General features: G+C 47.9%; 1 protein-coding gene across 2 annotated transcripts in view; it reads right to left on the bottom strand.

The window, feature by feature from the left end:
* Window positions 1-230: 230 nt before the first annotated feature.
* The window catches only part of PRKCA (protein kinase C alpha), a 501,843-nt gene continuing 477,180 nt past the window's right edge, over window positions 231-24,893 (bottom strand). For both annotated transcript variants that reach the window (XM_054459602.2, XM_063656473.1), the window contains 3 exons: window positions 23,037-23,144; window positions 21,037-21,177; window positions 231-7,097 (listed from right to left, as the gene is read on the bottom strand). In XM_054459602.2, the coding sequence (XP_054315577.1) occupies window positions 6,933-7,097; window positions 21,037-21,177; window positions 23,037-23,144 (414 nt within the window). In that variant the 3' untranslated portion in view covers window positions 231-6,932. The remainder of the gene's footprint in view (window positions 7,098-21,036; window positions 21,178-23,036; window positions 23,145-24,893) is intronic.

Below are 24,893 nucleotides of genomic sequence, written 5' to 3'. Positions count from 1 at the left end.
ACACAGGACCTGCCAGAACGCCATCCCAGTCACTGTCTGGGCTTTGATTCAAAGCAAGATAGATTTTTTAAGTAAAAAAAAAAAAATGCCACTGTAAATGGAGGGTCATGCCTGAAAAACAGGTGAAGAGATGAAAGTGTTCTGTGGAGTGTGTCTGAAGTCAAATGCTATTTGTTGAACACTGGAGGAAAAATAATTGCCATACTGCAAATAAGGCCAACTACACAAAGGAATGATCATTATCTTTATTCATACACACTTGCTTCCAAACTACAGTTAATGTTTCTAACAAAGCGTTATCATGCAAATGGAGATTAGAGGTTATACAAATTGAAAAAAAAGCAATGCAGTAATTTACACATCCATCTCCTCTGCTATATAACCAAATGGTGTTTGACGGTTGAATGGCCTCTACATTTTGTCAGTAGGTGCTTATACAGAAGGAAAAACCTCAACTTCCATCTCTTCCTCCAAACAAAGTTGGGGTCTTATATGATGTTTTTCAATTAATGATTTAAACGTGGTATGTCCTTCACACACAAAAATCATGTGGCAAAAGCAATGACTTCAAATGCTTCTGTTTATAAAAGATATTCTGAAAGACCCTAACAGAAGGGATGTGAGGTTAATTTTTAGAAAACCTTTAGACTCAAAATAGTAACTGCCTTCATGATTGATTTTGAATATTCTAGTAAACCAACCCTTCAAGAAAAGAATTACATCCTTCCAGGAAGAATATCAACAAAAGTCTACAATCACAGGAATGGATACTCCTAAAGTTAAGCAGAGGTGACAAAGATACAGTCGTTTAATCAGAAAATGCAAAGCCGCCTTTTATCTTATTTTAGAAAAAAAGGTTCTTATAAAGTGGACTTGACACCTATTTGCTGAAAAGTCGAGTTCTGTCTACTCGCATAAGCGATAACTATGAAACAGACGTCAATAGGCACATTTGCTGCTGCCTCTTATATCTTGGGAGATCGAAGTATTTCTGAGTTGCCCAGTGGGCAAAATCCTTACAGGGCATCTCTGAATCTTCACCCAATGTGAGAGACATGGGGACCACGGGGGTCTGGGCACAGAGCCAAGGAAGCATCCTCCTCCTGCCGAAAGGTGGCCACAGAGCCTCACGGAGCAAGGAAAGGGGTCCCAGAAACCCCTGAGAATCCTATTCCAGGGCTGCCTCTGGATAGGGGACACTAAAAATGTCTTTCCTGTGGTTTGGAAGTTTCTAAACCTTAAGCAGTTGTCCCCAGTGTCTATTAAAAACTCGCAGAGCATCAGTCTGCCAAGTTCCACCTGCAGTCATTCCCACGGGGACTCCATACTCTAGGAGCATGGGAAAATCTGGCAGTGGGAGAGCAGGTCGGGGGCGCTCCAGCTGACCCAGGCTAAGTCCTCCTTCAAGCTCCAGGGCATTGGAATCTTAGGAAATCGTCAGTTGCTTTGTTCTAAAAACTCATTTTTAAAGAATTATTATTAAAGTTCTCTATAAAAAAGTATAAATAGCTCAGTATATTCAGTTGCTCTACTGGAATTAACAAACAATTTCTTCCTTTAGGTTAAGAAAAAGTCTTTGGAATTTGTGGGCTTTTGTGTAGGGTCACTGTAAGGCTGTTGGATGGCTGAGTGTGACCTCCACGGTTATTAACTGTCACCTGATCACATAGATGGGAGGCACGCACAGGGGTCAGAATCGTTCATGCTGTTGACCTTCCCGAAGAATCCCTGACACTATGGAATTAACACAATTGTGGTTGACCCCATTTCTAGATGACAGCCTTCATCCATGTGTACATCAGGTAACCTTCCCAATTTTCTGGATCTTCTAACAGCAGAAACAGATAACGTTCCCTGGATCTGCTGTGTCAGCCTGAATGGGAGGAGACAGGAATGTTGACTGTCCAGTATATTTCACAACATGTAGCCCAAGCAGCTTAAGGAAAATGACTTTTAAAAAATATTTTGGCTGGGCATGGTGGCTCATGCCTGTAATCCCAGCACTTCGGGAGGCCAAGGTGGGCAGATCATGAGGTCAGGAGTTCAAGACCATCCTGGCCAACATGGTGAAACCCCATCTCTACTAAAAATACAAAAATTAGCTGGGCGTGGTGGTGGGCACCTGTAGTCCCAGCTACTCGGGAGGCTGAGGCAGGAGAACTGCTTGAACCTGGGAGGTGGAGGTTGCAGTGAGCTGAGATTGTGCCACTGCACTCCAGCTTGGGCAACAAGAGTGAAACTCCATCTCAAAAAAAAAAAAAAAAAAAATTCGCAACACTCCTTGTCAAGTTGGTGTGTGGCCACTAACAACAGAGCACCCTTGTCCTTCCTGGTGACTGTCATGCCTACTGCTGTCCCGGTAACTCTCATGATCACACCCTTTGGGCCCCTGGCTCAGTGTCTGTTTTGTGATTACGATTGTCTGGTGTGCCCAGCAGGGGAAACAGGCACTCCTACCCTTGTTGGGTTATAAAGAAACAGGAAATGGTGTGATGTGCACACACAAGAAACAGGTGACTTCAGAAGACCAAAGTGAGAAAATGACTGACAGATGGTATCACCTTTCCGAGGCTTTTAAAAATACAAGACTGTCACTTTTTCTCTTTTCAGTACTGAGAAAACAAATCCCAGCAAAAAAAAAAAAAACAGAAACAAAAACAAAAAAAACCTCTGAAATGTCTCCTGCTAAGTGGAACCAGGTGGGAACTGCGGTGTTAGTTGTTAGTTGTGCGGTGTTAGTTGTTTTTACGACTTCTCCATTCATCCTCAGCTGCCATAATTCTTGGCAGGAAGCCAGAGAGGAAAATGGGCAGGAACCTACTGGCCTCTGGGGTACACTGGATGGTCTGGCTCTGCCCAGAGAACTATGAGCTACTTCAAGGTGGGGAGGGGAAAGGGGCTTCTAGCAGCTGGTCGGGATGTTGTTAGCATTTGGGGGGTGTTTTCTGAGGAGGAACAGACTGTGTCCCTGGCAAAACACTCTCTTGAGGGCCAGCAGACGGAAACTTCCATCTGCACCAACCACCTCCGATGGGAAGCCGTTGACAGTGGCACCCCTTCCTCTCCCTCCTACTGCAGGCATATTTCTGGATGCACCCAAACCCTGTTCTTTTCTGGCTCCTTCCTGACTGCAGCCCCCACCTCCCTCTCCCTTCTCAGCACCTCCGTGGGAGTCTCTCTGGAAGCCTGCATCCTCCTTCCAGGAAGTCACCACACTCGTCTAAGGACTTTGGCTCAGAGAGGTGCTCAACAATCATTTGCTGGGCTGCATGAACCTTGGTCTTTCCGGCCAGGCTTCCAGAGCTCTTGGCCCCATGGTTTTCTATCAAAATTCTGAAGAAGAAGTCCTAAGACGTGGCATCAGAAAGGGCAGACAGTGGCCCTGCATGGACCACACGAGGCCAGGGGATGAAAGGAAGGGAAGCACTGCTGGAGCAATAATTTTGACTCCTGTGGTTTCTGATCTGCCTTTTGAATTAGTTCTTGCCTGGATGTGGGCCTCGCATTAACCTTGGAGGGCGGCCCCCGGCAGCACTCCAGTGACTTCCTTTCAAACCCAGCACCTGGTGACCTTCAATTGAAATGCCAAGAGACGGGCTGCCAGCCCATGGCCTGCAGCCTCAGGGAAAGGCTCTGCCACCAAGGAGTGGCCACCTTCCAAGGGAAGATAATGCAGAGCCATTTGAATGGCCTGGTGTGGTCATAGCTCCATGGGTCCTGCGGGCATTTGGACGGTGCTAGATTCTGCCAGGTGGCCTAGACCTCTGCAGGCCCTGGCAATCAGGCAGTGCTCAGGGGCAAGGACTTCCCAAAGGGTCCCCCAGGGACCTCCTGCGTGGCTGTGGCAGTTCCACGGCGCACCCCTCGCCACCATCTCATTTCACACAATACCCACGAAGGGGCCAGTACCATAGAATTTTATAAACTGATTCTGAGGTGAGCCGTTGCTCATGGTTATCTGCATGACAGTCTTCCAACAGTAACTGTCTTTGGCTGCTGAGATCTGGAAAGCCCTAACCATTACCCACATTCAACACTCAGCAATGGATAAAGCAGGTTCCACATGACAACACTGCACCGGGCCCTGATTTTGACTGTTTCTCCCCGGGGGTTTGTTCTGATGTCTGTTGTCCCTCAGGCAGTGTGCTGGGCACCCCTGTCAGGGCATTTTCTTGGAAAACTTTGCCGTACAGTCTGAGAGAGTAACAGCCAGCCGAGATGGTGAATGTGTTTCCTAGAGAAACAAACTTGTGGGTGTTAGGGTTGCAGGGAAGGCCTAAGCCTGCTGCTTGCTTTAAACAGGCAGGCTGTTTGGGGTGCTGAACAAGGGTCCCTAACCTCATGTGTTCCTGTGGGACCTTCCTCCTCTCTGGGGGGCCTCGTGGGGGTCTGTCCTGCTGCTGCTCCATTCTGGGCAGGGGAACCGGCTCTTTTGTCTCCTAGGCTCTTTCTATAAACCAGTCCCTTTCCCCTCGGATCAAAGGAGGCGCACTTGGTCAGGACACGAACCCAGATCGTGCACTGACCTGCAGGGCTGCAGAGACAGGGGAGCCAGGCCCCCCTGGAGTCTTGATGTCTATGGCGCATAAAAGATGGCAGAAGAAATGGTTCTTTTCTGGCTGGGCCCGTTCCCTACCCCATCTCTCCTTCTACTCAGGGTTGCCAGGTCCAGCTGGGCCTCTCACCTCAAAAAGCCTTTCATGGTTGTGTGTTCTGTGAACTTCAAGCAAACAGCCAGAGGAGAAAAATAATGCAAGCTTAGCTGGGAGATGCTTCTGGGAGGAAGCAGAGCGGCTCTCTACAAGGACTGACAGCTACTTTCATTCTGTTTCTGTTTGTGGTAGAACCCGGATACTTTGAGGACCTCGCATGGGGGTGTCTCACCAAAGCAGCGTGCTCCTCCCAAGGCTGGAAAGGCCAATGCCACAATGGCTGGAAGAAAGTCCGCAGCCTCTGAAAAGCACGTGCTGGTGCCTGCAGGGCACGGCTGTGTTGGTCTCACGAAGTTTGTGCGTGCTGGAGCAAACGACAGGTCGTTGCAGAGGCAGCAAGACAGCATGCTTTCTGCGTGTCCAGTACACACAGCAAGAGGGGAGTCTCCTCATCCCTCCCACCCCTGGAGTCAGCAACAGTCGCAGGCTGAAGGGAAGAAGGAAACACACACACACACACACGAACACACAAAGGTCAGCCCAGGTGCTGCGGCAATGCCACGTGTGCACCAACGTACTAGGCAGACCGGAATCAGACACTTCCTGTTGTCCCCAAGAGGAAGAGTGGCGAAGGAACCAGGACGAAAGGTGGCATCAAGAAACTAAGAGGGAGTGTCAGCTCAAAAATAGTCCTCACCAATAAAAATTTGTTTGCAGGTAGAATCAAATACATATATATACACACACATATGTAGTAAGAGCCTAATCTATCATGTAAAGTAGCCATTCATTTTTGAAATTTTATCTACATTTAAAAAGTAATCTATCTGATACAGTGCCCATGTGCAGGGAGGGAAAGCACAGAAGCAAGGGATTCAGCTAAAACTTAATTAGAAAAGAGGATTAGAAACAAGAACCTGCACAAATAGAGCACAATTGTGTCTTATAAAATTATTATAATACTCTCTTTATACTTGATACGATTATATCAATAATATAGATTCACTTGTTATTAAGGTTTATTATAAACATGCAAAATTCATTGCATGATGCATTTGCAAAACATATTAAAATCCTTCTATCAATAAAACATCTTTGAGCTGTTAGGCATCCGGGTTTCCTGATTCTACAGCTCCAGGCGTGTCATTCAACATGAACTAGAAATGGGAACCAAAACCGTATTCTTTTTATCCCTAAGTGGACATCCAGGGCTAGAGAAGGGAGGAAAATCAATCAGTAGGGGCTGATGCTAGAGTCAACACTTCCATTAAGTTACTGTACATCGTACTTTCATAAATGACACTGCAGCCTATTAAATAAATAAGTACAAAAAGGGAGAGGGCGTACACTTCAGCTTCTTGAGAAGGATAACAAGGTAGGCAGCAAAATGTTGGTGTGTGTGGGGGTGGGTGTTGGCGAACAACACTGGTGAGTAGTGGCATGATTACTGATGGCACCCTGGATGGAAAAATAATCTCCCAGAGATTAAAATGAACGTATGTACACACTGGCTTATCCTTGATCTGAAATGATTTCACACGCTTGTTCAGCAACGTCCTTAGACGATTTGGCCTCTTACAAAGAATGAAAGTATCAAGACAGTTATCAACCAAGGAGGGTACCAGATGACAGATTCACTCAACACTCATCTGAGGTTTTTTTGTTTAAACTGGTAACTGCTGGACCATGGTTGGGTTAGGATTTGTCAATGTTTGGGAACAGTGATTAGGTTTATCCTGGCCTTTCATATTCTAGGGGCTGTTTCCATGGAGGCAGAGAATGGACGCAGTCGGTATTTTGAGGCCTCCCCCATCCCCAATCCCTCCCTGCTCACTCTCTTGGCTTCCTGTTCTTGGATTCCAAAGACGTCTTGGGTGGAGATGTTTCCTGGGGCAGGCTCACTTTAACATCTCTGGTTGGGGGATTCCGATGCTGAAAAATCCACAGATGGAGGGTATGGAAAGTATATCAAATTGTACCCAAAATGGGGCAACAGTCTGTTTGCTTTCTAGGAAGGGTTAACCTAGAGCCAGATGTAACTTCTACAGAATTAAAATGGACACTGTGCATGACGTACCATCTTCCACTAAGATAATGTTCTTGGTTGTAAGAGAGAGACCCTGAACAGTTGATCACATTTGGACTAATAACCCTACAATTTTCAGGCCTCCATATGGAATCAGACACAAGGCCGTGGCCTTAAAATTTTAGGGTTAAGGATTACTTCCCACTGTGGGGAGGGCTGGGGGCTGGGGAGGCGTTTGTTCTCGCTGGTGAGTTTCATACTGCACTCTGTAAGATGGGGTGCACAAACTGGGGGTTGACATACGAGAACCCTTCAAAATCAGACTGGTCTATGTTAGCAATAACCAGCTGATCAGGCGGTGTTAAGACGGGCTGTCCTCGTGTGAAGAACTTGTCAAAGTTTTCTGCTCCTTTGCCACACTGTGGAGAAAAGACAAAAGGAAGGAAAGGTCAGTCAACATGACAATGCGGGAGCAGCTCTCCGAGGGCCCTCTCTGGGGAGGGGCATGGCCCTGGGGAACTCAGGGCTGGTTAGGCAGGAGTAATCTCGGAGAACTTGCAGGCCTATTGGATTCAAAAGCCAGGCACAGCAGACAACGACGAGTTACCCAACTGTAAACCTTGAAATACCCTGAACAGAAGCCCTGGGTGGGAATGCACGGCTGGCAATGAGGCAGCAACAAGGGGACAGCCCCTGTTCCCTCACGTCCACCTCACCGAGCAAGCAGAGCTGAGAGCACGGAAGCCACGCACGCAGGGCTGTCAGTCACAGCTCCGTGTTGAAAGGCCAGGATGTCGGCTGGGGCTGCAGGCAGTTACCCCTGGACCAAGCGAGGGGGTGAGTTATTGCCCCACATCTGGTTCTTTGCTGCAATATTTGTAGTGAAGTAAAAACTGTGTTATCCTTGCCTTCCTACTGGGCTGCTCTAGCAACCCCAGCCCCTAAATTAAGCTTCAAGCGATATGAGGTAGGTGTGGCGGCAGGGCTGGGAGATTTGCACCTGGCCCAGCTAGGATTTAGCACACCTAGACAGAGCTGGCCAGCGGGCAGGCTGGGTGACTGGAGCTCATTTGCAAGGTGGTCTCAGGCTGGAGGAGGTTTGCATGGCACCCTGGGGAGGCAGGGAGAGGCCTGCTGTCTCGGCTGTTCCTCTCCTCCAGAGTCCACTGGGGCGCTCTGTGCGTGTCGAGGCTGCAGGCAGAACTGCTGCATTGGGGTCGCTGAGACACACAGCTGCTTAGGCAGCACGGCTTGGTAACCTGACCCCAAAAGTGGGGAAGGAGTATTCTCTTCACTTTGTCAGCCACCCACAAGGGTAGTGGCGTGTTGAAGTCCCCGGGAGCCCAGGGTGACTCTGAAGCAGGAAGAGCTGAGTTTCACTAAGGATCCTAAGAATTATTTTCAAGATATTGCCAATTATTGCCCTTGGACCTGCTGCTAGCACCACAGGGAAAATACGAATTAACTCTGAGCTAGCACACATTTCAAACTAACCAGGCATCCTTGGGTCTCTAGCAGAGAATAGCTCTGGATTAACTGTGAAGTGGGGTCCACCAAGTTTGCTCATTTGTAACACTGGGAGAACAATCACACCTCCTGCCCAAGGTTGTCATGAAGGTGAAATGTATGGGGTTTTGCACAGAACCCAGCCAAGGCAAGAGGCCAGCACATGCTGCCAGTGTTTTTACAAGGCAGTTGGGTCTCACGGGCTGTGCTTTCTCAGCTCTTTTTTCACACTTTATCTTCTAGGAGGTGTGCTTGAGAACCTACTTTCGTTTTTGTTTTTTTTTTTTTTGAGATGGAGTCTTGCTCTGTCACCCAGACTAGAGTGCAGTGGCGTGATCTCGGCTCACTGCAACCTCTGCCTCCTGGGTTCAAGTGATTCTCCTGCCTCAGCCTCCCGAGTAGCTGGGATTACAGGCATAAGCCACCATGCCCGGCGACGAAGCTACTTTCATTACCCTTTTCCCACCTACTTTTCATCAATTAAAACCTGCTCCTAAGTACCTGTTGAGGTGGAAAGCATGTCATAAATTCAAAGTAAGGTCTTTATGACAAACAGCTTTCCTTTCTTGGCTTATTAATTTTTTTTTCTTTTCTGAGACAGGGTCTCACTCTGTCACCCAGGCTGGTGTGCAGTGGTGTGAGCACGACTCACTGCAGCCTCAACCACCTGAGCTCAATCGTTCCTCCCGCCTCAGCCTCCTGAGTAGCTGGGACTGCAGGTGCGCATCACCACACCTGACTATTTTCTGCATTTTTTGTATTGACAGGGTTTCACCATGTTGCTCAGGCTGGTCTCAAACTCCTGGGCTCAAGCAATCTGCCGGCCTTGGCCTCCCAAAGTGCCGGGATTACAGGTGTGAGCCACCGCACCCAGCTTCTGAGTTTATTTCCATTTTAATAAGCAACCATCTACTCTTCACCCAAGGAGATTTCACACTGCAATGAATGGTGAGTATGTGGGTGATGTGTGTGGTGGGGCAGAGGGGATGAGAGGCAGGGGCTGCCTGTGGGCTTTCAAGTTACTCTGTGGAGCCATACAGACATGAGGCTTACTGTCACATCCGTCCTGCCTCCCACATGTGGGGTAGCAAAGCTTCCACTCTCACACCCCACATTTCCATGGTGTATTTCCTTGGAAGAGCACAAAGCACCTCAAAGCCAAGGTCAGCAGAGGCAGAATCTGCAATTCACATCACCCTATGTGCACAGGGCATTTGCAAACACTGAGAAAGGCTCTTTGAAAAATAAATAAGGGTATGCTGTTTCTTCCTAGGAATTAATCGGGAGTCTGTACTTAATTCATCAGTTAAACAAACAGAAACCAACTTTCCTTAGAATTCCACATTCAGACGACAACAGCCAAAGAAATAGCCCTCCTCTGGATATACCAGTGGTTCTCAACCAGGGATGATTCTGCCCCCAGGGAACCCATTTTTGGTCATCATGACTTGGGCGGGACAAGCCTGGCATCTGGGGGCAGAGGCCAGGGATGGTGCGGAACATCCTGCAAGGCCCAGGACACTGCCCCCGCCCCAAGGAATGATTGGCTCAAAATGTCAACAGTACCTGCTGCTGAGAAACTCAGGGATATACCAAGACTATCGTGTGAGGCTGAGTAGGTCCTAAGATCAGTGTGAGGGCAGACATGAAGCCAAACTAGGGAATAAGGCAGGAGTAGCCGTATGCGAGAGCGGAGAATGGAGAAGCAGCAGAAGTCACAAGGCAAAAGCATTTGGGGCAAGTGTGACAGCTCAGTAGAGTCGGCATTGGGAACATCCTTTTGGAACCTGATTCATCAATACTCATTGCCTAGAAGAATTCAAGTGAATCAACAGTCAGGGCTCCCAGAGGCTGGGATGTGTGCTGCTTTAATAAGAGATCACTTGTGCTTCTCTTGATACTCACTAACCATGCAAAGATGAGCAAGAAGGAATTTCTGGAAAAAATCTAATAAAAGGACGTAAGTCCCTAAAAGGACGAGCAAAGCAAGGTAAAATGTTCTCTCCCCCTTTCACAGGACACACTGATGAATTTAGGGCGCACAGATAGACGTCTAGGCTGGATGTCTGTCCTGCTCTAAATTTATCAATGTGTTCTGCGAAAAGAGTGCACAGGTCTGACCGTTTCCTTTTAGTCCTGTCTTTATGGCATTCACGAATCATCGTCCAATGGGACATTTCCAAAAGCCATGGCTTTACTGCCAAGGAAAAATAAAAAAGCAAACTAAAAGGAGATTTCCCAAGCTCTAAAAAGGGGACCACAGGAAGCTTCCCATTGAGAAGCCTGGAGAGGGAGGCTTGAGGACATCCAATTCTAAAGCTGGTGTCCAGAGAAGGGTCACTCCTGAGGGTGCCCACTGCTCAAAAAGCTAAGTACTGTGATAAAATGGGACAAAAATCCCTTCCTGGTTAAGGGCTCGTGCTCCGCCTGTGCTGAGGTCTGCAGAGCTAAGGGGGAAGTTGTGGAGCCTAGATCAACCCAGTTGCTGCCCCGCAGTCAAACTGAGTGCTGCTGTGCGGCTTCTGGTCTCAAAACTGCTCACTGCTGGAAACACCTTCCTCTTCTTTCTCACTGTAAATCTCTTTGGAATTTTCCCTGAACTCAAAGAGGGAAAAATGTCACTTTAACAAATGAAAGCTTTTCTTAAATTGGTTTACTTCGGTGGAGAGATAAGAGGCAAGCGCAGGCTGAGGGCAAACAGTAGAAACTGAACTACTGAAGTTCAGCCACATCAACCACGGGACAGAAATGAGCCATGGGTGTGTCTTAGTAAGCAACCCGGAAGAAAGCCTGGAAGGGCTGCAGGATGACCTGAGGGTTAGATCAGCTATGAGACTCAGGAGAACTTTTTATTCTGAGGGAGATCAAACCACAAAGAAGTCCCCTTCCCCCACCAAGAGGCAGGGGGCAGCACAGCTATTTCTACTCCAGATTCGGCGTGGTGAGAAACATTGTCTCCTTTTCCACCATAGAAGGTCTGCCAATGCATTATAAATGAGCCTTCCACAGCTCTTAGCAAAAGTAGCCCTGGAAATAGACAATCTACTATAAGTCAAATTGGAGAAGATCTTGAACTACTTGTTTTCCAAGATGTTAATGTGGAAAACTACCCTCATCACCACCACCATCACCATCACCCTCACCACCACCACCACCACCACCACCATCACCACCACCACCACCACCACCACCACCACCACCACCACCACCACCATCACCACCACCACCACCACCATCACCACCCTCACCACCACCACCATCACCCTCACCACCACCACCATCACCCTCACCACCACCATCACCACCACCATCACCACCACCACCACCACCACCACCACCACCATCACCATCACCCTCACCACCACCACCATCACCACCACCACCACCACCACCATCACCACCACCACCACCATCACCACCATCACCATCACCACCACCACCACCACCACCACCACCATCACCACCACCACCACCACCACCACCACCACCACCACCACCATCACCATCACCCTCACCACCACCACCACCATCACCACCACCACCACCACCACCATCACCACCATCACCACCACCACCACCACCATCACCACCATCACCACCACCACCACCACCACCACCATCACCACCATCACCACCATCACCATCACCACCACCACCACCACCACCACCGCCTACTGAAAAAGATAAGGAAAACCAGAGATTTTTGGATCCTTGGAGAAAGGAAAAGCAGTAGATTCAAGAAGGTACTGCATTCCTAATGTGGAAGAGATTCTTCCTACTATCAATGATCTAACCTTACTCATCACCATGAGCTTGATGGGCAATGGCCTCAGGTGCCATCTTGGAGCTGAGCAGTGAGCAAGAAGAGGCAAAGAGGCTAAAGGGCTGAGGGGGCACCTAGCATGACTGCATGAACGCCAAGTGAATGAGTAAAAGATGACTGCAGGCAGCCTCCTGCCACTCCTCAGGGATGAGGCAGGCAGGTAGATCACCACCACCATTGGAAGGGCAGCCTCTACAGCAGTCTGTGACAGCGGGCAGGTGTGGCTGTCCATGGCCTCAGAGCTCTAGGCCACCCGACAGCACATGGCCGCTAAAAGTAACATTTATACCTTGTGAGCAAAACTGGGCTGGGTGTGCACCGTCTCCACCTCCAAAGGTCACCCGTGCCTTTCGCCGACTGAGGCTTTTGCCCTCTGGGATGTGACGTACCACACGATGGGTATGGGACAGAGATAAAGGGGAAGAGGGCATCGGGGTGGTCAGACCCAACCAGTTAGCATGTGACTCTTGAACTCCCTGAGACCAGGCGATGTCGGTACCCAAGGGAAAGTGGGGACACAGAAGGGAGAAGGATGTGGCCAGAGATCAAGAGCCCCAATGTATATAGCTTTGGCAAACTCAATGCATCTCTCTGCGAAGGTAAGATGGTGATGTGACCATCCACCTTCCCAGGCTGTTGTGAGGATCCAGGGAACTAGTGGGCATGAGGCCCTTCCTCAATGAGGAGGCAGGACAGACATAGGGTACACCCTGCGAAGCAAGCGCTGGCATGTAAAAGGCATGTGATCGATATCTGAGGGATGAATGAACGTTATTAATAAGCTACCTCCCTCTTTCTGATCTCTGGATTCAGGAATCAACTCCTTTGTCGTTTTTGATATTCCTACCCATTTGGTCAAACTTCAATGAATGTAACGGACCCAAGACAAATCAGGCATTGGTAAAGATGTTACAAAACATGAATGACGTGGACTCTGGGTAGAATCTGGGATTGCAGTGTGCCCCCACTGGAGCCTTGTGTGGCAAACACACTGCTCACAGCCCCTTTCCTTCTGTGATAGGGTGTGGGGGAGACTGAGATGCAATGCAGTAGTTGGCTTCGTGGCTGATTCTTACCTGGGAGAGGCCTCTGAGCATGAGCAATACACGTGTTGCTCTCACCCCTGCCCTTTACTTTGGTGTCTCAGTTATGTAGAATACAACCCCATGGTCTCAGCTATGGGAATTATGGGAAATATGAGTAGCTCAAAACACTGCTGTTAAAAAGCAAAACCAAACAAAACCCAGAAGAGGAGGAAGGATGCAGAACAAATAAAGAGTAAAGGGATGTTGCAAGACTATGGAGAAAGGAAACCTAACGAGGTGGGAGCTATCCCTTATGATGACCAAATGCAGGATGTGCTTCATCGTAGGGGAACCCTTACTTGTATTGAAGTCCCAGTGCTGGGGTACAGTGGAGCGCCTTAGTAACCACATCGCCACCATCTGCACAGCTCTCTGACTCGTGGTTGCACAGCGTCTTCTTTTAAGTTAAATAACAGCAGAAATGGGCTGGTGCATTTCGCTTTGGGTTTCCTGGGAGGTAATGTCCATACTAAGGAGCCATCCAGCAAAGGGGTCTGGCCATTGGTCTGCCCTTTCTCTGAAGATTAGCATGCTCAGGGAATGGGCTACGTGCATGACCAACACAAGCAGGGGCACACGGTTAAGGGTTATAAAGTGGCGTTAGTTTGCTCATTTAGTCACCCAAGGTTCTGGAAACGTGCTCACCGAAGACCTGGAGGCCCACTGAAGCCAGTGCATTTTGGTACACAAAGTCTGGAGAATAAGAACGGACAAAGGAGAGGATTTGGAGAATAGTCAGTTCCTGGCCTTGCAAGTCCAGAATCGGGAATGGACACACAAAGAATGCTATAAACCCACGTGAGCTGATGCGGAAACACCTCTCGGATACATTGCTACGTGAAAGACGCAAGGTGTGTTTAACACAGCACAACCTCATCTGTGTATATGTTTACACATACAGAAACTTTCCGGAAGGTTACAGAAAAGATCATGAAGAGTAGGACCAGTAGTTGGGAAGATATCTTTTCATTTATGCCCTTCTCTACCACTTAACTGTTCATTTCACCAGATAGAGAGAGCATGTTAATAGTAATTTTTTCTAAGGGATTGGGACCCCTTTCACCTCCTGCCAACTTCATACAGTCTTTGGTTTCTCTGACAAAATTAAACAGCACTCAGCTCACCTACTGCACTGCAGCATTATCTCAGAAAGGGAAAACTCTGTTCTGGAGGAAGGCTGATTCCGTTGATGAGTTTGCTGATAGACAGAGGCCATAAGCCACACATTAAATGAGGGGATTCCTGTAGGTGTGAGAGCCACGTGTGTATGAGGGTGAAGGTTTTGGCTTATCATGGGCTGTAATCTATGGAATAAAAGCATGTAGTCCATTTGATCTTTATGTTAATGGCCAGATTTAAAGGATTTAAAGCTCTTTTTCCAAGAAAAGTTGTAATGGCCATCGTTGTTGGAAACCTTCACTGCCGACAATGGAAACCTGTCAATTCATACACTTTGATGTACACAGGGTCTGTATTTATGCCATCACTCATCACTGAAGCTCCCCGAGGCTTGCAGTAGCAATGCTTATTTATATTGTTAGTTTAAATGTCTCATTTCTTCCAATTTCTCTGCTAAGCAGATAAGTATTTGAGAGAGTAATGATTAAAGAATAGGAAAAACTGCTTGCCTCTAATTAGCCAAGTAAAAGATGCTGTCTTAGACTAGTTTAGAGGCTTAAATCAAACCTAGATACAGCATGATGTGACTTCTGTAGTCTCCAAAGGCTGGTTGGTTAGTGTTTGTACGTTGTGGACAAACCTTCCCATCTTGAGATCTCAATTTTAATTGGCATCGTTACTGGCCCAACAGAAAGGCCAAGAGAATGAAGCTGCCTGCCACCATAGAGAACCGATGAGATGTGGCCCAAGCTGCCCATGGTATCTGATCCGTGACACAGCCATGCCAGGGACCCTCCCTCCTCCTTTTACCTGCAGAGCCCCTGCACTACACACCTAGCTTGCTGGAGTAATTATTAAAAGAACATAGTACCAGGAGATGTCCTTATGTTCAGGAAATACACATGGAATTATCTAGATGTAAAGAAGCATTAACTCTGCAACTTACTCTCAAATGGTTCAGAAAAAAATAAGTATAAAGGTTGGTGCAAAAGTAATGGCAAAAAGAATGAAAAGTAACGGCAAAAACCGCAATTACTTTTGCTCCAACCTAACAGATGTGTGTGTCTGTACCTACAGACAGACAGAGACATAGAAAAAGAATGATACTGAGGTCAGCCTGTAATCTCAGCACTTTGGGAGGCTGAGACAGGCGGATCACTTGAGGTCAGGAGTTTGAGACCAGCCTGGCCAACATGGCAAAACCCCGTCTCTACTAAAAATATAAAAAAATTAGCCAGGTGTGGTGGCATGTGCCTGTAATCCCAGCTACTCAGGAGGCTGAGGCAGGAGAATTGCTTGAACCTGGGAGGTGGAGGTTGCAGTGAGCTGAGATTGCGCCACTGCACTCCAGCCTGGGTGATAGAGCGAAACTCCGTCTCAAAAAAAAAAAAAAAAAAAAAGACTATAACGTGAACATGCTAAAATGTTCACATTTAGGGAACCTGGGTAAAGGAATGCAGGAGTTCTTTAAATTACTTTCCTGGCCCTTCTACAAGTCTGAAATTGGAAATTATTTCAAAATAAAATTTAAAAAAAGGATCCTTGCACCAGCTTCGATAATTAAATGATCATCAAACTCTCTAAACAAGCTAATGGCACTGGGAAATGAAGGACTTTGTGGTGACTGGGAAAAGGAACCCCAATTGTGTGTTCTCGCTGCAGGGATGTCCTCAACATTCTTATTCTCTTTGGCTCTTGCTGTGGGCCACTGGATGACAATGTCCTGAAGAAAGTTCTATTTTTTCTGCCTTTTAAAAAATAGAATACTTACAGTAATTTCATAAAAAAAGGGCCATCTGTGAAAGGTCTATTTCCAACGTGCTCTGCCTGCCCACTCTGGAATATATTTCTTGTGTTAACATTATAGACTAATTTCTCCCTCTCTAATAACCATTTAAGTACAGTGAATGATTCTGGCTTGCCTATGAACTAGCTATTCTGCTCCTTGGTGCCAATAGCTAGAACTAAAAAAAGAAAAATCAATGAACCTTATGCTTCCGGTATTTGTATAAACTGCTACTGATCACAGGCAAGATGAGTGGAAATTTCAAGGCTGTTCTTGGCCATTTCATTCACTTTAATTATAAATCAGAATAAAAGGCTACAAAATTCAAAGTGACGGTGGATCAGAATCCTGGAGCTTTTATTTTTCTGGCAAAGCCGAAAGCACTTTCCTTCCCTCGGTGAGCCTTCTCGTTGCTGGGCCAAGCCGCTGGCTGCACCCTCCTCCTCACGGTGCCTCCATGCTCACCTGACGCTGGGAGGTAGGGTGGACACCCACTGCTCCCTCAGTCACTGAAGATTACCCTTTCCAGAGGCGATATCTGTTTTAAACTTAAAATTTCTCCTTACATAGACTCTTCTGAACATTATGGGTCTTTTTTTTTTTGAGATGGAGTTTCATTCTTGTCGCCCAGGCTGTAGTGCAATGACGCAATCTGGGCTCGCTGCAACCTCCACCTCCCAGGTTCAAACGATTCTCCTGTCTCAGCCTCCCAAGTAACTGGGATTATGGGTGCGTGCCACCATGCCCAGCTAATTTTTGTATTTTTAGTAGAGACGGGGTTTCACCATGTTGGCCAGGTTGGTCTCAGACTCCTGACCTCAGGAGATCCACCTGCCTTGACCTCCCAAAGTGCTGGGATTACAGGCGTGAGCCACCACGCCTGGGCTTCAGGCCTCTTTTTGATGACTCAGGTTTGTTGTTGAGAACATCAGGCTGAGCTGATGGCCCTCACTGAGCTGACGGTCCTCGTGCCCCGGGAGCAGAGGATGCTTCGCATTGTGTTTCCTTGAAGAGATCCCTGAAACCAGCTCGTTTTGTGTTTTGCTCATAAAGAGGAAGAGCTAGTTATTGGCTGCCTGTGTCCAGGGCTCACAGCACTGCTGTCTGTGGTTGTCTTTGCTTTTGTTTTTACACAATAATCCCTGCGAAGTGATTGTCCCATCTTCCAGAAAATCATCATCTTCACTGTGGCACATGGTAGCTTTTTAGGGACAGACGTGGCTCTGTCCAGGACTGGGCTCTCCCACTGTTGACTGCCACAGGGGCAGGTTCTTCCCTCACATCTCAGTCTCCAGGCTTGCCACTGTCAGGAGAGAGGACCACCACCAGGGGACACTGCCACCACCATGGGACACTGCCACCACCAGGGGAGTCAGCCACCACCAGGGGAGGTGGCCACTGCTAAGGGAGATGGCCACTGTCCCGCACACCCGATGCTGGTCACTCTCCTCTTTCTGTTCTCCTTTATGTGTGACCTTACACAGAATCCAGCCCACAGCTGTACTGCAGATCTTGACCTTAATGTCGCCGTGAGATGGAAAGTCCTGTGCTAACCTCCTGATGGATCACGGCATTGTACGATGTTGTTTTGGGCTGGGATCGCATTTGGCATGGCACTGCGGTCTAAAGGTTAACTTTAGTCAAGTCACTCTGGCAGTCAGGAAGAGGGATTAAGACAGCACACTAGAGGAACGATGATTCCCTGATAAGCGCTGTGGCTGGCCAGCAGTGGAATACTTCTACCCTCCCCTTAGGGAGGTCAGTGATTCTGGAAGACTCTTTCATTGGAGGTTCAAAAAATTTAAAAATTAATAAAACAAAGATAGACTCCTGATCCCACAAGCTCAATCTGATCTGTAGAAGCAGTTTGCAAATAACTGTGAGAACTTGAAGTCCTGCTACTGGTATCTGGTAGTAAGCAAAGGTTTAATTCCATGGGAGCCAGGAGCAGTACCGCACGTGAGAACAGCTACCCGTCCTTAAGCCTGCAAGTCTCAGGGAAATAGACTCACGAGCGCTTGCTAAAAAATCATCAGGCAGACTTCACCAAGACAGAAAAGGTTGGTGAGCCAGGATTATAAGAACTGCTGAGAGGCGAGAGCCACTCAGAAATGGGCTCACGGTGAGAGTCGCTAGCTGTGTGACGTTTGCCCGATCGTTTCTCCAGCAGCACTGTTTAGGCTGGCATTGCTACGTCTCTCTTTGAAATAACAAAATGACCCATCAGAGAATGCTCAGCTCTGTAAACACATTTCACTTTTCATTTAGCTCTGGATCAAGGAACTACAGTACATTTTTCACCAAGGAAGCTGGAACACCACATCCCAGAATAACTTTTCTTCGCCGCTAGTTCTCTCCTGCTGTTTGTATTAACCAGAGCGTATTGTGCAGCTTCGACTTCGGTTGCTTTTTGCTGTTCTAAATGTCCTCTCCAGCCACTGGAATGGCTCTTGGCATGGTGTCTCTGCTCCAACGTGTCACCACTGAACAGAGCGCAGTCCTCAGAGACCATTGAAGGCGGTGGTGCCAGCCCTTGCATGACATGCTGCAATGAGCCTCACTCGACTGCCTGGCACGGGGCAAGGACTAGAGGAAACAGCTCTCAAGAGGCACATCGCTGCTCTTCCAAGAACCAGAGCTTGCCCCATTTATCTCTCTGCCCTTGAGGCTCTCCGCTTTTGGACACAGTGTCTACGGGTCTCCCTGCAGCCAAGTGCTTCTGTCTTCACTGTCGTTGTTCCCTCTGTGGGTCCATTTCCTGTCTGTCTGTATTCTTTCTAGCTCCTTCCTCTTTTGTGCACAAGTTTTCCAGCAGAACACAGGCTTCTGCCTGAGAAATCTCTTCCTTCCTTCTGGCCAGAGATCTCACCAAGCAGGGCCTTTTGCATGAAACCTCCAGTTTTAGGGCCTGGGTCAACAATTTCTGCCTCCATTTGTGAGTTCAGGGGCTATTTCTTCACAGCTAGGGGCAATTTATCCTTCCTTCTTAATTTTAACCAGCATTCAGTTAAAAAACAAACAAAAAACCCAGCATAACAGTAGTGCTCCAGGAATAAACTATAAATAAACACGGCTCCTAACTCAGCTGCCTGCCGTGGGTACAACTTTGCTTCCAGTGACTTCCGTGGACCACAGTGAACAATTCACATTCTTGCCTGCCGGAGCCAAGTCACCCTCTTGTCTTCCCTATATCCGAGCTTAGGGCCGAGTATCCACAAAACGTGGGAGACTATACAAATAAACACTCTCTTCTGCCATAAGGTGGCAATAAATAGAAAAAGACATGTTTTATGGTTGGTTTTGCTGCAACTCATCTCTTTCTGGAAAGTGACTGACAAGCAATTGGATTTTGCTCAACCCTCAAGGTGGGGTCAGTATGCATCTCTACGTTGTTCCTATAAAGAAACTAAGCTGTGTTCAAGATGCTGTTGCATAACCTTCATATTTTAAGACGACAAATAAATATTAAAGGCAGAAGAGGAAAAAAAAATTATCCCTATCAGAATTTTCTACTGAGGCCACTTGCAGCACCATTAATCACTCTCCCCACCCCCAAAAACCTCCAGACCAAGTTTTGTATGTTGAGGGGCAGGAGCCCATGAGACCCCCCTGAAATCAGTGTGCAGGGCTGACTAAAGAAAAGGCGGGGGTGTCAGATACAAAAGGGCCTTATTTGAAACGATGATTCAGGAGGAAGTCAACTGACCTGATTAATTTTAGTTTTTCTTCAGTGTGTGCTAAAAATATCTTCGAAAAATAAAATCCAGTGGGCTCACCAACAGCAGTTTTATTCTTGGGGTAGAGGACACAGAGGCACACATGGTGAGGAAGTTGCTGCTCTAAGAATAAGGCTGTGTGCCACCCAGTTGGCAACTGTGCCACCCCAGGCGGGTCCCCTGGCCTGCTCATGGGGCACCTGTCAGAGGAGATAGATTTGAGCGAAACCAACATGGTGATGCTTCTGAAACTGACTGTGGCATAAGGCAGCTCTCTGCAGTCTCCAGGCAGAGGCACAATGGGGAGCTGCCTGATGCCGGCCAAAATGGTGGCTGGAAGGCACAGTCCACCTGGCCCTTAGGACTACAAGACACCCTTGGAGGCTCCGCAAAGTGGCAGGTGGTAAGCAAGGAGGCTGACTTCTTAAAGGCTCTCAGTTTACCTCTAGAGATATAAACATGAAAGGCACTTGCTGGCCACTATCAACAATTAGGGCCCACAGCATCAGCATCAGGTCAGTAGCTGAGACGGAGCGATGGTGCAGTAGGTGAGGACACAGACTCGTCCCGGTTCCATCACCTATCAGCTGTGTGTCTTCTGGCAAGTTACTCAGCCTCTCTGTGCCTGTTTTCTCCACTGCAAACTGGGGACCACAGTACCCATCTCACAGGGCTGCTGGGATGACTGAGTGAATTAATATTCATAAGGCACTGAGAACAGGGCCTGGCACACAGTGTTTAAATAAATGAAAAAAATGGGAATCAAACAAGGAGAGTGTGAAAAAAGCTGACAACATCAGAATTGGTGGCTGACACTCACTCCCTGCAGAGGAGGCAGTGGTGGAAGAGGGGGCGGGGCCCAGGCACTGCCTAGGAGCTGGCTAGGATGGGGTTGTGCTTCAGGGCTCCCGTCGGTGCCAGGCAAATCCAGGAAAGCTGGAGACAGACACAAAGCCTGAGTTCCGCTGAGGACTGAAGGCTGTGAATACAGCCCTGCTGAGTGCGAGTCCACAAAGTCCAGACCTAAAGCAGAGCTGCCCTCACTCCCTAATTGTGCGGGGGCACTCTGCAGCTGCCCAGCTGGAGGGTGAAGTGTGCACTGGGTTCCCTTCCCTGCCTTATCAGTCCTTACTCTCTGAAGGCAGCAGGAATCCTGGCTGCTGAGGCCACAGGACTGAGGACAAGGCTGAAACCTGGCCCGTTTCCTCACCCAGTACAAGCCAGGGTCCACCGGCCTCCTCTCTCCAAGAAAAGAGGTGAATGGGATACTCCCAGAATTTGGGGACATGGGGTTCTGAAAACAGGCTGCTTTTCTGGACTCACCACTCTGGGCTTGAATGGTGGCTGGATCTCCCTGTTCTCCAGTTTTTCCCAGTCGATCCTCCGGAAGAAGGCATGTTCTCTCACGTCCCTCTCCCCCTCAGGCCCACAGCCCAGCCGCTTGGCTGGGTGTTTGGTCATCAGCTAGAAAGGAAAAGGAGAAAACGAGAACAATGGATGTCAAGGGCTTCCCACAGACAGCGCCTTCCATTTGCCTAGCTCTGCCTACAGCCCTGACTTTGCGGACGCCTGGACAGCATCTCAGAGAGCTAACCAAGACACTCAGTGGCTTGTACGGAGTGAAGCCAACTCATAAAAATGACATTGGCAAGCATAGCCCTTCCTATGGTTTTCAAGACAAGGGAACAGGGAAGCAATCTGAACCCACGGCCAAATGGAATAAGAAGAATTTAAACAGACATCTTACATGTTATCTGTTTTGGAGACACCGTGCTATATATGCATCTGGTAATTAAAAAAAAAAAAAAAAAAGCATGCAATCACTAAAAATTGTGTGTGCTGAAAGCATCACAGTCTAGCATCACAGAGGATGCCATAATAAGTATCATATGTCTATGTATTGTCTGGGCCAAAATGTTATCAATCAAAGACTCATAGATTAGAAAACTAAATGCTATAACAAGGAAGGTGACTAGTTAATTCCGACTTGCCCACTGCAGGACACAGAGACAAACACTGACTATGAGCTCTTTGAAGGCAGAAGCCAGTTCCTCCCAACCTCAGTATCTCTTCTAAGTGCCTTGCTCTTGGATGACACATGACAAATGCCTCAGAAATGATCACACTCACCAGATACTGTTAAGGGTATATTGTACTCCATCTTACTAAGCCTGAAAATAGCTTTGTGATCTAACTCTTGACCATTCAAAACTAGACAAGTCATGATCAGCAACTCTATTCCTAGAGCATTTCCTCAACCAAAGTGTGTGCATATCTTCACCAAAACACATGCCCTAGAAGGTTCACAGCAGTTCTGTTTGTAACAGCCTCAAACCAAAGCAGGAACAATCCAAATAGCCACCAGAAGTAGAATGGATAAGGAAACGATGGTGTGTTCACACAGTGGAACACTGCACAGCAATATGACAGGAGGAACTATAGCCCCACACAGCAATGCAGACAAAATCCTCAATCACAATATTGAGTGAAAGCAGCCAGGCCAGGAGCAACACTGTAAGGTTCAGTTTGTGCAGAGTTCAAAACAGGCAAGACTAATCCATGCTGTCCAAAGTTGGAGGGCAGGTTATCTTGGGGCGGGGTAGTGACTGTAGATGGGACAGGAGGGGGCTTCCAGGGTGGTGGAAACACGGTTTCTTGAGCTGGGTGCAATTACATGGGTGTATTCATTTTGTGAAGATTCATTTATCAGCATATTGATGATTTGTGCCCATTGCTGTACGTATGCTATAGCTCAAGAAAAGTGTAGCAAAGAAAGAACTAAGTCACACCAAGTGAGACAGGAGACGAGAGCACACACTTTCTAAGGGCCTCTGATGACATCTGGTAGTCCCCACCACAATTTTATGAAATGGATTAGAATGAAAAGTGCAGTACAGTCATTAGGTGACTGGGCCTATTGGGATTCCAATCCATTCTCCTGGCCTTCACTTTCCCCGCTGTGCCCTGCCCAGTAGAATGGACAAGGAAATGATGGTGTGTTCACACCGTGGAACACTGCATAACAATATGAAAGGAGGAACTAAATCCTCAATCACCATATTGAGTGAAAGCAGTCAGGCCAGGAGCAACACTACAAGGTTCGGTTTGTGCAGAGTTCAAAACAGGCAAGACTAATCCATGCTGTCCAAAGCTGGGGGGGCAGGTTATCTTGGGGCATGACACCAAGCCCCAACCCTCCATGGCCAAAATGCAGTGGTGTGGGTTTGTGGTGTTTCTGCCATGTCTCTTAGAAGTGTGGGGGAAGTATTTCTCCTACCAAAGCTCTTGGTCCATGATCACAAAAGGTATCCAAATCGACTTACTCCTTTGCAGATGGAAACAGCCTCCTTGGACAAGGACTTTGGATAGGAAACGTTGTGCTCCATGATAGACTGAAATAGCTCGTCTTCATCTTCACCATCAAATGGAGGCTGTTCCGGAAAAAAAGAAAGATGGGAATGTATTTAGGCAGAGTAATTCATTCACATGGTGCCTGAAGAGCCAATTCAGCATCAAGGAAAAGACCAGGTTTCTCAGCCCCACCGCAGGCTGCACAGTTCGCTCAGCTAACTTGAGGGTTTATTTGATCATCTTTAATGAGATTGATGGTTGTGTGTTTTTCATTTTTTTCCCCTCTGTCTTGTTAATTATCTTGCCCTGGGCAACCCAAACAATCTTTAGGGAAAGTGTTTTTGAGTAATGTTTTTAATGATTTGCAAATAAACTATGATTAATCTGTTAATCTTGTAATTATGTGCTAAAAATCTAATTATGATCAGGTTAGGTTACAGATGGCTTTGTAGTCAGAAGGTGGGGGTGGCTGGTAGAAAATGCCAACACTTTCATTTGGGGTGAAGGGGACTTGAGAACGTGGCCTAAGAGGATGTTCCCAGTAATTCACACCAGGCCTCTGACCCAACGAGGAGTTGCTCTGCGGGGCGGGGGCCTTCCACCTGCGCAGCAGCAGTGATGGGACCTTAGCTTCCACTGGACTCCTCCCTCATCCGCTTTGACTGGGTTTACAGTTACTAGGCTGAGAGAGGAAGGCACGGTGGCCCCGTGGGAGCTCGTGGCTTTAGAGTCAGGTGGATCTGGACCAGAATTCCAGCTCTACTAACTTCCTAGCTGGGTGTCCACAGGCAAATGACTTAGTTCTTTAAAACACAGTTCTCCAGGCCGGGCGCGGTGGCTCACGCCTGTAATCCCAGCACTTTGGGAGGCCGAGGCGGGCGGATCGCGAGGTCAGGTGATCGAGACCATCCTGGCTAACACGGTGAAACCCCGTCTCTACTAAAAATACAAAAAATTAGCCAGGTGTGGTGGCAGGGGCCTGTAGGTCCCAACTACTTGGGAGGCTGAGGCAGGAGAATGCCGTGAACCTGGGAGGCGGAGCTTGCAGTGAGCTGAGAGCGCGCCACTGCACTCCAGCCTGGACGACAGAGCGAGACTCCGTCTCAAAAACAAAAACACAGTTCTCCAACTTGTAAGATGGGGTTTCTGGGAGTAAAGTGCCTTGTATTTTATGTTGTACCCGATAAGCGCCGAATGAAGGCAACTTAGCAGTACTATTATTTAAGACAGAGCAACTCTCTTGGGAGGGGCCTTGAGCATCTTCTAGGAAGAAAGGCTGAGCTCACGATGCCCTTTGAACGTTTTCCTCCAGCATGTCTGTAGTCCTGAGGGATCTATCACTTCCCTGTCACTCTGGCGGGATGGCACAGGAGGAAAGTGTTCATGGGAAATTCCGTAATGCTCCCCCTTTGGCTCTGTAACCTTGAGCTTAGCGTCAGAAAGGCAGAGCAAGGACCAGTGCTTGTACAGAATCCTCTTGTTTAATCTTGAGATGTTCCCTTCTCGTGGGAAAGAGGAGTCAGTCACTTTGGCTGACACGGGCAGGTCACACAATGATGGTGTTTGGCTTAATTTTGAACTGAATCCTGGGTCACAGGTAACTGTGCAGTAGTCAGAAGGATGCCCTTCTTATCAAACATTTTCTCCCAAGTCAGAGGCAGCTGTTGAGCCAAGTAGATCCCTCCCCTCAACCACCACCCACAAATCACCTCAACCTGTTCATCCAACACCCAAGACCTGACCTCAGTCTCCTGCCCAATCCTGAACAGGAGCCACGTGCCCTGAGGGAAAGATGCCAAGTCTATAGAGAGCCCCAGTGGGAGGACAGA

This window comes from Pongo pygmaeus, chromosome 19 (assembly GCF_028885625.2).
Source record: "Pongo pygmaeus isolate AG05252 chromosome 19, NHGRI_mPonPyg2-v2.0_pri, whole genome shotgun sequence".
NCBI classification, from domain to species: Eukaryota; Metazoa; Chordata; class Mammalia; order Primates; family Hominidae; genus Pongo; species Pongo pygmaeus.
The sequence above is the reverse complement of the archived record's forward strand: the minus strand, read 5'-3'. Positions and strand labels throughout refer to the sequence as shown.